Source organism: Merops nubicus, unplaced genomic scaffold, assembly GCF_000691845.1.
Source record: "Merops nubicus isolate BGI_N331 unplaced genomic scaffold, ASM69184v1 scaffold23098, whole genome shotgun sequence".
Taxonomy (NCBI): domain Eukaryota; kingdom Metazoa; phylum Chordata; class Aves; order Coraciiformes; family Meropidae; genus Merops; species Merops nubicus.
Window position 1 is genome coordinate 32019 of NW_008623976.1, and position 13765 is coordinate 45783.

Consider the following 13765-nt stretch of genomic DNA (forward strand, 5'->3'; position numbering starts at 1 on the left):
GAGGTTTACTGGTGCTGAGCTCTGACAGAAATGCATACCCTGAAGTCTGTGCTCAGTCTTCCGTGAGGAGGCAGCCAACCGCTCTGTGCAGCAGCAAATCTGCCAGCTGGCCATAGAGGGGCGATGGCATCAGCTGCAGCCTATCCCCTTTGCGAGCGACATGACATATCTGGTCCGGGAGGATTAGAAACCAGGGGAGCGGAGAGCAAATTGCTGCAGGGAGACGAGTTTGGGGGCAGGGGAGCCCGTTCACGCAACTGCTCTTTTGAACGCTTCTCTCTTGATCCCAAGCTACCTGCTACGTGAGGTGGGGGGAGGGGGGGCTGCGAAGGGGGAGTCTGACTTTCAGGGAAGACCGTGGAGAAACATAACTCACATTAGTGGTGAGATTAAAGGATTAGATTCAATTCACACCCCAGTCAAAATGAGAATTCAGCCTCTGCTTTTTGTGTAACGTGCAGTGGGCCAGTGCTGTGACTGGTTACAGGGCTTAGCACCTTCAGCAGCACATGGAGAGTGAAGGGGCAAGTCCCCCATTTCTGTGTATTTCCTGCTCTGGCACAAGTGTCTGCTTGCATGTGGGATACGTATCACTAATTAGCAGCTTCTCTTGTGATGAGCGTGGAACATGGCCTGCGGTACCACCTTTCTCTTTCCCCCACTCCCTGTGCTAGATATTTCCTCAAATAATTTCTCTAGGAAATCCTTTCTCTGAGGCATTGCAAATAGATATTGAAATCCTATTTCTTAATTAAGAACAAAACAAAGCCTGCAACATAAAAACCCTTCTGTAAAACACTTTTTGGTTGTGGCTTGGTAATATTTAATCTTGTGCACAAAATCAAAGTCTGTAGTGGAACTGGCTGTTATATTTCTGGCACATGAAATGACTTGAGAACAGGACCAGTTTCAAAAGTAACTTTCCGTTTGAATAGCTCAGCTTCCGTTATCAGGTTTATGGTGTGAATGCCTGATTCAAAACTGGCATACATGAGAATATTTCCATGATTAAAAATAATTATCGTCTTCCAGTGAAGGCAGGTAAGTACAGAGGAAGCAAGCTCTTTTTTTCAAGTAATTTTTCAAGAAATATTCACAGAGAGAACTCTACTATTCGGCCTGGTTTAGTCAAGACTTTTCTGTACTTCTTTTTCTCCCCCTCAGATATGTTGTAAACTGTTGTTTCCTTAGATGGGTATATATGCTTAGTGCTTGTAGACCAGCCCTTTCTTCAGCCATGCTGGCTTCTGCTCATTTTTGTTGAACATCTTCCAATTTGCCATTACAATTTACAATCCACTTGGAGATTCACTGCTTTTAGTTACACAGCCCAAAATTTTACTGGGCCTTTTCTGCTAAGCTTTTATATAAATATTTTCATATGTAAGATGGTAGGTTGGTGTCTAATGTACCTCAGTCTCTTCAAACATCCGTGCTTTCCTCTCACAGAAAGTGTGGGTTGGATTGTTTTCCTGTGGTTAGAATTTTTCCCGGTTTCTTATTTTTGCTACATCTTTAACTGCGCTAGGAGCTCCAGGATTACTTGCTCATTCTTCTAACAATTTATAATTTAGGAATTCATGGTGATTTCATTGCCCTGTATTTACTCTCGCTTCCACTATTTATTTAGCAGTGGTTTACTTAGCATTAACCACTGTTAATGCTAAATAGGACAGGGTCCAGTATCCTCTGTTATGTGCTCTCCTGTGACTCAACTCTGCCCACCAAGAGTGCGTTTGACACTGCCAGGAGGTGACTGCCTGCTCAGGCTCTTTGCATGCTCTTGCCCTGAGCTTGTAAACCAAAATAAGTTGTGTCAGCTCAAACAATTTAAATAGTCTAGAGGCTGTTCATCAATGTAGAAGTAAAATAGCCAACTGAAGAATTAAAAAGAAATTGTTTTCACATGCATTTAATATGGAAGACAGAGGGAAAATCTACACCATTAGTGACTGTGTGAAGAGACACTACGGTTCAAGCTCCCTGCTCCGTGCGTCTCCTGAGAAAGCCAGGCAGCTGTGTGGGAGTTGTGCAGGCAAGGCCCACCTCCTCAGGAGGCTGCTGGCCACTCCACCAGGTTCTTGCTTGTAGCTATTTGAACGTATTCTCTTTCCCCTGACAGGTCCATGGGAAGTGTGTGTGTAGACACAACACAGCAGGGGATCACTGTGAGAAATGTGCACCGCTATACAATGATCAGCCTTGGAAGCCAGGAGATGGAAAAACAGGGGCACCAAATGAATGCAGAAGTAAGTGGGGGAGAGTTTACTGATCCAGGCTTTCAGGATGAGTGCTCACTGTGCCAGCAGGCAGTTTCCTAACAAAGACTTCTGTCAATTTACACTAACAGTACCATTACAGAAACTGGGGTAAGTTGCTGGTCATTTTCCATTGATGGAAAACTTCAGTGCGGATGCTGTTTCGCTGCAGCTGACCCATTTGGGCTATTGGGAAGAGGGATTTACAAGGCAAAAATCTGTTCTTCATACAGCTACATCACATCACATGTTTTAGCATTCCAAGAATTTGTGCAGGGCTTACAATACCACCAGACTGGTTTGTTTTACTGTAAGAATACCACACAGCTCACAACCACCCAAGCTTCTCTAGGCCCTGCTGGGACTCTCACTCTGAATTGCAGTTTCTAGTTTTTATGAAAATGAAGGACTGCAGGCAGATGAAATCTGTTACATTCAGATATTTCCCCCATAATTCACAGTAGGAAAACGATACCATTTGAATAGTATTGCCGAGTCTGTTATGTAAGCCTGAAATATATTCTCCCGTTTCCCACCAGAGTGTCGCTGTCACAACCATGCTGACAGCTGCCACTTTGATCTGAGTGTTTGGCTGGCATCAGGGAAGCGCAGTGGTGGAGTCTGTGACAACTGCAAGCATAACACAGAGGGACACCGGTGTCAGAGGTGTAAGCCGGGGTATTACCGAGACAGAGGGAAACCCATGTCTTCCACAGAGGTCTGCAAACGTAAGTGACTGTGGTTATGTGTGGTGAAGACAACTGAATGGTGGAAGAATCATTAAAAGAATGACTAAAAGAAAGAAATCAATAACTCCTGCAGAATCAATAACTCCTACAGAAGTAACTCCAGGAGTATTACTATCCTTTCTTTGTATTCTTTGCCTAAATTACAGTTTCTGATCAAAGGTCATCTTCCTGATTTTCCATGTCTGTTTCTCCCACTGGTATCACACTCTTTTTTTGTGATACCTGCTACAGTCCTCCAAATGTACTGTATTCTGTTGAAAAGTACATTGTTCTTGAGACACACTTTGTTTAGCTCTTTTTTTTCTGTATTTCTCAAGACTGTGTGTGCCTAGTGTGTAAGATCTGTTTGTGCAACATCTGTGCATGTGTGTGTGTGTATATATATATATATATATAAAAATGGCTGCAGAAGGTGTAAAGCATGAGACTTTACATAACCACTTGGAAACAAATAGATCAGAGCTCATGCAGACTTATCTCTGGATTCTACAGCTGTATTATGGGGTGCCCTGCCCAAATTAATTGCCTTATTAACACTTCAGCAGGGTGCATTAGGAACTAGCTCGAGCATAGGGTCACTAACCGTTGTACACAGAAGGTGTATAACCTCAGGATCAAGGTAGTTTGTACTCAGCCAGTCTGGAAAACAGCCCAAATCTTCCTTACTTAGTGTAAACATTTCCTGAATATCCTGCCAGGCCTCATACATCTGTTTTCATCTGGCATCTATTTGGGAGGTTGATATTTCCAAAAATGTACATAATTTAATTTCTCTCTTTGGATAGTTTTCCTTCTCATCAGTTGACATCAGTTGCCAGTACAGACAACTTCATCCTGTCATCTGTACTCATGCTTACTGACATCATGTGCTTTTGAAGCTTTCATGACCCTTTCACGTTTTCCCTCAAGAATCCTCTATGAGCATGCCTCTCCCAGGACTGTATGGCCTGTGACAGCGCTCAAACCTGTGCACAACACATCCGATCTTCCTGCTCTCCTGTATTCTATCCACTGGATCTCAGTGCACAGACTGCTTCCACATGACCCCTTCTTTTTGATTTCACAGTGTTCATCACAGAACACTGATCAGCAGACAGGGCTGAGGGTGAGCTTATCTAACTCACCCTGTATCTCATAGTGCTCTGTGGTGGCCCCTTTCTAGTCCTGTTTCTACTCTAAGCAGGTTTGCTACAGGGAAAGATAATATTCTTATGTAATAAGAATAAATTGTTATGCCAGAAGATTAGTTTTCAGTCTCATAGTACCTGAAAGAATCTGTGTATGAACTCCTGTATTTAACAGCAAGGAGATGGTGTAGTAACCAACAACATGTGTAGTATTAGATAACCACTAAAGTCAAGGAGCACTGGAGAGCACTGAAGAGGAAAAAACATTGTTTGAAAATACAGCCTGTCTGTGTGGAAACCCTAGAACAGTCTGCCTAGATGAAATCAGACCTTGACTCTACCTCTGCCTCTTTTGTCTGGTCTGGTTACAGGCCTTTCTCAGTACCTCCTGCCAATACTCTGCATAGCAAAAGAAAAACTGTTCAGAAATTTACCTCTTGTTGAAAGAGCTTTATTCCTGTCGTGCCAGTTAAGTACAATGATGTTCTTTTCACCTGGGAACATACTGCTGCCAGCAGAAGGCCCCCAAATGTAATTTTTTCCACTGTGACTTGGAAGCTCAGGCCTAGATAAGCTGCAGCCCAGCTTTAGCCACCTGAAAGTCGTTTCTAGGTTTCCTATACAGGCAATGGAGAAATAGTGGGACCTCTAGGGAACGATTTATTGCAGTCTAATATAGATGTCTGAGAGAGATGAGCTGAATTGCCCTCTACAGTATATCTATTTGTCTTCCTTGACATAAGAAGTATTTTCGATCACTAGGAATTTCTGTGGGTTTAGGTGAATCTAATGGGTTTAATTCTGCATTATTGCAAATAGGTAAGCATGACCCTAGCTCTGCATGATTCAAGCCAAGGGGACCTTTCACAGGCATGTAAGGCATGTGTGAATGCTTGCCATACCAAGATATAGGGCAAGGGTATTGCAGTTCACACTAGAGAGCCTCAGCCTTTACAACAGGCTGATGTGGGCATGATGCTTGTACCTGTGTGGAAACAGACGCAACATTTTAGCTATAACTACAGTTAAGAGAAACCTGGGAGAGGAGTCTGCACCTTTTCTCTTTTACTTAAAGTGAGTAGAATTCCCACAATGACATTTGACAAATTATCTTAACAGGATAGTGTTTTGTACCATGAAAGAACTGAGCCCTAAATACTTCCCCATGTGGTTTGCAGGCAGCATATTAAATGTGCACTTCATGTTATGTTGTACCTCTGCAGAGAATTTTCATGGAAGGTTTCACTACTTTGGTTATTACCAGTGACAGCACAACCAAAAACAGCAGTGCAGGCAGGCAGAGTTGTTTTGGTTAGAACAGACTTGTTTGGCAGAGGGAATATTTCACCTCCAGGACCACCATCAGCTCCTTATCCCTCAGCTGAGATTAAACTGAAAGGCCTCAGGCAGGATGTAAAACAGGTTCTCTTCTCTGTCCTTTAGGTTGCAAAACTTGAATTGCTATTAAACTTAATCTAGTGTGGTCTGAATAACTTGTTCAGCTTGTGTGACCCTAAAACCAACTTTGGTACTCAGTAAAAAAGTGTTACTGTTTTGAGCATTGCTAGTAGGTAAGAAATTAGAGAATTAGATTACTAGGTACATTTCTGTCCTACCTCAGCATGCTGATCATAAATTAAAGAGCTGTCATTTCTGGACTAGTATGTTTGTGAGGATTTAAATGTACCAATTCCAAGGCATCATCTCTCTTTGAGAAAAGCATGCAAACGGTGCCAGACTAACAACACTAAATGAAAAAACCACCCACTGAGCAAGTGCTGAAAAGCAGTAATAAACTGCAAACAGGAGACTAGAATGGATGATTTTGGTGAGCGCAACCTCGTCCTCAGCTCCTCATTTTGAACTCAGAGGAAAAAAAAAAAAGAACTCAATGGGAGATCAAAATTTGACCCTTGTGTACAGTAGATACTGAGCTGGGAAAGGAAATCTGATGAAAAAGCTGAATGAAATGCTGTGCTAATCCCTTTGAGAAAGCACGCTTGAGGAGTGCTCTGCCATCCAGAGCAAAGTCTAGGTTAAGCTGTGACATCCCCCTCAGGCTCTCAGAAAGTTAACAGAACACTGCTCAGGCCCAGAAAGAGTCTTTAAGCATTAGTCATAATAACGAACAGCATTCTCTCTTAATCACTGCTAGGAAAAAAAATGTTGTATAACAATTGGATGTTCTGGTACTATGCAAACCACCCTTTGCTGACCCTCCAATGTGAGACTGCAAAGACATTCCCTCGAACAAAAAAATGTTGAAATTTGACATGTAAGTGTGAATCTGCTATTCCTTTTTGTCTGCAGAGGTAGGGTGGCTCTGATCCCTTTGCTTCTCCTGTTCCTAGCAGCTGGGGATGAATGAAAGCCAGGTCATGGGCAGAGCCTTGTTTTGACACTGCTTAGATCTATATTTAAAAAAAAAAAAAAAAAAAAAAGGAAGGCATGAAAAGGGCCCCAGAGCAAGGCACACACCTGCCTGTTATTGGGGGTGACAACACAGGATTAAGTAGTTTGGATATAGACTTGTATGGGAGCTTTGACTCGGAAGCCAAATTGTTTCCTAACCAATGGTTAGAAAAGCTGCTGTATCCTTGGCTCTTTCCTGTGGCTTATTTGGCGGCTTAAGGGATCCTTCTGAAATGGCACCATCTTTTGTACTTGCCCTTTGCTTAGCTTAAAAAGTAATGCAGGCACGTAGACCATTAAAAGGGGCTCCAGGAAAACAAGCTTTTTTACTCTAAGCACAAGGGTTGAAAATTAAAATGTGCCCAGACACAACACGCACACACACTCTGAAAAGCACTGCTTCTCATCCTCTTACTTCTGAGCAAAGGGAGTGAACTTTTAATTGTAGTATCACAAAGGCCTGATCACATCTTGGTTCAAAGTCTGTCTTAATCAGCCTGACCACACACAGAGCTGTCTATCTTATTTCCTTCACTTATGAAACATCATTGGCCGAGTCAACCCCCACATCTGACATGCTTTGAAAATTGACCTGATTCGGTCATATGCCCCAAAGATGCACATGTCTATATCTGAGATTCAAAAGGCTTTGCTTGATTTTTCATTGTGCCTGTTTCTCATCAAATAGCCAGTCTGCTCATAGCTGTATCCTATGCAGTGTTATTAGACAGACGTTTAAGGCAAGATACCTCAAGACCACTAAATTACATGGAGCAAATGCTATTTTCCTGTGAGTTGGGACCATACTGTTACAACCAACATTATATTTTATATTTGTGTCTAATTACATGGGAAAGACAGCTGTGCTGAGGGCAGACAGATTTACTGAGGACTTGAGTGGAGGCTGCTGCATGAATTATTCATTTTTCATTATTCCTTGTCTCCTCCTTTTTACAGTAGTTTCTGACAAAACGAACTTAGCATAGGAGTGAGACTAAAAGGCAAGAGGATGCTTTGTGATACCTCATGACTGATAGCCAGTTTTAAAGTACAATGATGAAATTTTTCTTTACACTGCTGTCAAGGGGAGAACCCAAATAAACCAGCCATCTCTGAGCCAGAACTGTCTGCACACCGTCCCTAACATAATTGACGATGCCTTTGACAAACAAGGCCATTGTCATGTCGCTGGTGTTTTGTTAGACAGGGAGGCGGATGGAGAGAAAACTAGTGTTTGCCAAGAGAAAAGAAGCAAAAATCAGCAGGGAAAGATGCTGTGTTGTCAAATATTGGGAAATGTAAAAGGGTGAGATTTTGGAAACTTGCTTTTATTTTTATTTTTTTTTTTTAGTTGTGAGGTTTATCTGCAAATCTGTGGTACTATTAAACAGCTAAAACCCAGTCACCAACAGCTGCCCCTTCAGCATGTGACATGTGGGCTCTTATTTTGGGAGTTACCTTAGATGCACAACTGGGATTTTGGCCGTAATACTCTGGAAGCCAGACAATGTACACACCCAAGCTGAAATGCTAAATAAACACTGACTGAGTAAAGCGTTTGCAAGCCACTTGTATAACTCATCTGAAAGTGTTGTGCATTTCTTTATTCAGCTTGCTTTCTGAGCCACCAGAAGCTCTCCCAGTTTCTATTTGGCGAATATGCCCCACAGTTCATTGGGGAACATCAATTTTTCTGAAGTGTAGTCCAAAATTAAAATTAAAATTAAAAAAAAAATAAAGGCCCTTTTTCCCTACCTCCTCATCACCTTCTGCCAATGCTGTCAGTCACCGTCCTGTAATACTTTCTCTTAGAGATAGGAAGGGAGAAGGTCTTATCTTCCTGAATCAGGACCTAGTCTCAGTTGGCAATAGCCAGTCTAAAGATGCTAATGATTTACCCATCTATTATGTGACTCTAACTGATGAAAGCTGAAAACCAGAAGTGAGATGGAAATAACATTGCAGAAATACAAGAAATTTAAGGTGTAAACTCCACAGGTAGATCCTACATAGAGATACTACAGTGAAATCAGAAACCTGGATTCAAGCCAAACCAGATGTTGGCAGACTCTTACTTCTTATGGCTCAGACCTGTCTGCAGTAAAGAAGCATGTGTTTTCCCTCCTTATCCCCAAATCTATGACATTCATCTTTTTCAGTGATGGATGGAACTAATGTCTCATCTTTTAGGGTGATGTAGTCAACGCGGCAAAAATCTGGGCAAAAATAATTCAAACCGAGCAGCAACAAATCAGAATTTGCCTTTGAAACTGTCAGTGCTAATAAGCACTTTGTTGTCACACCTGCTCTCCAGAGCTGACAGCAAAATCCCTGGGTTTGCTCCCAAAGTCAAGACTGCTTTGTGGCACAGAGGCGAGCCTGCTGCCATCCCCCAGGCAGCTCATTGTGTTGAGCACATTGCCCACGACAGCACGCTTATTTTCTGTCCTTAGGCTATTGTGCTAGTGTCCCTTGAAAACAACCCACCGAGATCTGTCTACAGCAGAGTGTAATAATATTATTAAAAATATTGGCATAAAGAACACAGGGCATGCTGAAAAAAAATAACCATGTAGTAAGCAGATCATAAAAGAAATGCTCTTTAAACAAAATTGCTCACCCTTTTTCTTGTACTATTTTTCAGAAGATATTTTCTAGAGCATCAAATGTAGATGAAAGTGAATCTGTCCCTGCTACATTTAACACTCTTTATAGTCACATACTTGCCCCTTCCCCTTGGAAAATGGTGTGTGGAATCAGAGTGTTCATTTGGTCTCTTATCTGTGAGCTCATGAAGAAAAGTGGTTTGACTAGAAGCAATGATGGGCAAACTTCAAAAGCTTTGGAGATCATGCTTAGTTCAGATAAGCATCCAAAAGGCTGGCCTCTGATCCAAGCTATCTAAACACTTTGGGTGTCCAACATTTAACTGAAAATCTCTTTTAAAGCGGCTCTTAGCCGCATGAGTTTTATTTCTGCCCTCTTCCAGATGGATGAAGTAGTGATGCATTTCCTTTTCAGACTCTGCTACAAGCAAAAGCCAGGGCATGCTGCTTTGTCAATACAAAAAAGAACTGAAAGGTGAAGGCCTGGAGTTCAGCTCAGTGTGCACTTCAGTCAAACTTGTATGAACATCAGAAATGAGTGACTACTTTTATTGCTTGTATTTTCTCTCTAGAGAGCTGAGGGTAAAGGCCTGACCATCTCAGCTAGCCTCTGACCTGGTGGAGAGGAGTCAACTGTGTGGGCTTTGCTCTGCTATCTATATATTTCTTCCCACCTCACTCCCTGATCCTGTCACATTGGGAATGTACTGGTAGTGTGGAATTATGACAATTTATTGTCTGTGAAGGCAGAGTTGCCCACAGGAGTTGTAACTATCTGTTTTACTGCCAAGTTGCCTTGAGTTGCCAAGCTGGTGTCAAGCTGGCAATAGCATTAGAAAGATCTGGGCTTTATTTCCTTCTATTTGCTCATCTCCAGCTACATGCAAAACACATCCAGTGAATTTAGAGATCTTTTATTCTTTCTGCTCTCCTTACAACAAATCTGCTCATTTTTTTTTTCCAAAAAATTTCATCACTTTCCTTACAAACATAGAGTACTGCATGGTGAGATATGTCCCTTAGACACATTGCACTGAAGGCAATTTCTGGACTCTTTGAAGGCAGAAATAAAAAAAAAAAAAAAAACATTTAAGGTCATCTGAACCTCCTGCATAAGTTGAAGGAAAGAGTAGTTTTGTGATCACCATTCACAGGAAAGATGATGTAGGCAATAGATTTTATTTTTTACCTTGTCCATGCTAATAAGTCTCTTTGCAAAACATTGTAAAAAGGGAATCACCTGCAAGCCCCTTTAAAAATAAACTCACAGTGGAGGCTTCCTGCTACTGCTTCAATCCCCTGTATGGTCCTGATTTGTGTAGTAGGGAAGAACTGCCTTTCAGGCCTACATGGGTCCCAGTTGTACTTGTTTTGCTGTGCTTAATGAGTTAAAAGGAAACAAAAGCAATATTGCAAGTGTAGGCTGACCATGCAATGTTTACAGTTCTGACTTAAAACTACTGAGCGTAAGGAAGAGGGCATGAGTTTATCAGCCTTGCAAAAATGTCGTTTAACCAGATGAGCCCTGGGCACACAGTCTCAGTCACCTCTTACCGTATCTCCATAGCTTGCACCTGCCAGCCCATGGGTTCAGCCAACGCAACCTTCAGCCGGAGCTGGCGGTGCCACCCCAAGACGGGATTCTGCTACTGCAAGCCAGGCGTGGCGGGCCCCCGCTGCGATAGATGTCTCATGGGCTACTGGGGCTTTGGAGAAAATGGCTGTCGCCCTTGTGACTGTGCCAGAGACTGCGACCAGCATACTGGAAACTGTTTCAATGGGTAAAGAAGCCCTCCTTTGGGTTCACGTTGAGATGAGATTCTGTGAAATGAAACAAAGCTTAACCAAAACACTGCTGCAACGACAGTAATTGGAGGATGCTGGAGGGTGTACAATCGTTTGAAAAGACAGCTGTAAACCAGAAAATGTATCTTAAATGCCATTTGGTGGCTGACATGCTTATAAGTCCATTGTATTATACAAGGCAATCCTGAAATGATGACTGTGCAACAATAATAGGCAACTCCATAACTGCATGGAAATACGTGCAGCATCTTTAAATGCACCTGTTTGCCTTGGAAATGGATGGAAGAGTCTGGAGAGCTTGCCTCTCATCTGTGCCCAGGGTGAAATGAATTACAAGGTCTCCCTCTCGTTTTGAGGGGGCAGGCATTTATACCCCAATCATGCTTCAACCAGTATAGAAACTCTATCATTTGCTGAGTGACCGCAGTTTTATGGGTCCTGCAGATGTCCTCAGTTCCTAGTGACATCAACAAGTGGTCACTAACTTTGAGTTACTAAAGTGAAAACAAGCATACAAAAGCAAAAAAGGCCAAATACATAGTTACTTTTAAAAATGCCAAGTCAGCAATGGTAAGGCCTAAATGAAAGCCTAGATCTTGTGATCTCTCTATATGGTGCCAAGTCTTGTTCGTATTTCTTCTCCCAACCTGAAGAAGAAAACTCATTTGTCTGGATACAGCCATGTGACAGAAACACCTGCTTGCCACCTACCTTGTGCCATAACCAAGTCTTCTTTTATGTGTCCCCTCAGCTATGACAATGAGCCATTCTTTAACATCCCCATTGGGGGACGAATCCCTGACCTTGTGCAAACACCAGCCAACGAGAGTGATGAGGAGTGGAAATGGAATGACCACGAGCAGGGATTTTCTGCACTGAGGCACCCAGGTACAGCCCAGAGTCTAAGAACATTCACTCAATGCCAGTTCTTTCTTCTCTCTACCCTGACTTAAATTCCTCTGCTTGCGTAGAGCTTGTCTGTCCTTCATCTGATAGCAACATCTGCTAATCTGAACTATATAGGTTATCATTATATTTACATTGCTGCTTTCCATCCAGCTTTGATTTTATATATTGCCAAGTCATGAATAAGACTGTGTGTAAAAAATACTCCTCTTTTGTTGTTGTAATTATAGTCCTAATGCTTATGATTTTACACAGCTCCTTCTACAAGCATTCACTTGCTCTTCAGAACTTGAAATTATATTTGTAGAAAGAGCAAGTCAGCCATCACCAAAATGCACCACCTTGGGAGGAATGCAAGTGATTCTAAAAGTAAGATATTGCTCAGGGCACAGCAGCTCAGGAGAGAAAGTGTTAAGTAGGCCGTATCCTATTAAAGTTACAAAGTAAGTAGACTTACAGAATGAGGTGGAGCTTAAATAGCTCCATGCTGGCCATGTATGAAGGTTGGCACTTACCAGTATCAACAGCTTTGTGAGCCCCAGAGGTAACAGTGCCACCTATTACATATCTTGACTTTCCTGAGGGATGTTACCTTAATACCAGCAAGGATCAGCACTTCTTAGCTTATGGGATCAAACAAGGGTATTACTACTTTTTATTAGTATCAGTTTATTAACTCTACAGTAGACCCATGAGGGCTGCATTTTACTTGACAGTACTGATCAGATTGCAGAACAATTATTTTATCATCTAACAAGAAACAGACCTGTAAATAACCGAGATCACTCAAACCTGTTCTTAAGGTCCATCCAGATTACGGGAGCTAAGTACATGTAACCTTGTAACTGAGTATAATTGGCTTTTCTCTTCTCTCTCATGTCCTGGCTCTTCTCCAACCCATCTGTTCTGTGGTTCCCCTGCTAGAAAAGTGTGTGTGCAAAGAAAAGGTACTTGGGAGCGTCACCGACTTCTGCCAAATGAAATATGCCTATGGTAAGTGGGGGACATGCCCTCAAGGTATGAGAATTTCAGTGCTCTCTCTATGCACGTTATTAGCCCAGAGCCATGGAAAATGACAGGGCTGGCTGAGTTATGACATAAGAGGTAGGATTTCTTTTTTGTCTAGGGATAAGTCCAACTTCTGACCAGAACTGAATATTATTTTTTATGCAAGGCCCTGTGGTGTTGTCTCCTTTGGACACAGTTAGCTTCCCTCTTCACAGCAGGAGCATGAAGAGTTGTAACTCAGTAGAATGGTTCACCACTACAACTAGAATAAATGATAAAAATCTTTCATATAAACTGCCATTGGTTTTGCACACATTCTGCAGGTTCAAATGGCCATGCTTGTTTACCAAGAATGTATGTGATACTCTCACTTAGGAGCACATGGTTCATGTCATCACATGAAGCAGGAAAGGAAAACTCTGAGATCCCAAGTTTGATGTGCTTGTGTCATGACACAATAAAGCCTGCTTGTGGGGCCAATGTAGCGGAGACTACTTTCCAAAAGCTTATGGCATCCTATTAAATTAAAGGAACAGAAATTTATCATGGCAACCAGATGTTGGGCCACAAAACAAAAATGTTTTTTTCTGGTTTGTTGTGCAATCATGGAATTTTAGCCATGTGACATGGCTGTAGTCTGATGGGAAACTTCCCAATTTCCTTCCTGCAGAGCAGACAGTCCCTTCCCCCAGCACAAAATTTTTGAGGGGCCAGTGTTAAAACCCAACACCAGTTTTCAAACTGCAAAGTATAAAGCCTAGAATCAGTGCACTTAAAATGAGACTGTTAGCTGCTAATCTGTTTTTATCACCTTTCCTATGGAGACATACAAGTCCTTTCCTACGACTTCCAAGTGTTTTGGTATCAGCCCACTAAAAAGTAGTTGCTAAATA

General features: G+C 42.1%; 1 protein-coding gene across 1 annotated transcript in view; it reads left to right on the forward strand.

Annotated features, from left to right (window-relative positions):
- Window positions 1-13765, forward strand: part of NTN4 (netrin 4) — a 45667-nt gene that overhangs the window by 31224 nt on the left and 678 nt on the right. The window contains exons 4-8 of the mRNA XM_008945266.1: window positions 2123-2249; window positions 2798-2986; window positions 10720-10933; window positions 11710-11846; window positions 12789-12857. Of these exons, the coding sequence (XP_008943514.1) occupies window positions 2123-2249; window positions 2798-2986; window positions 10720-10933; window positions 11710-11846; window positions 12789-12857 (736 nt within the window). The remainder of the gene's footprint in view (window positions 1-2122; window positions 2250-2797; window positions 2987-10719; window positions 10934-11709; window positions 11847-12788; window positions 12858-13765) is intronic.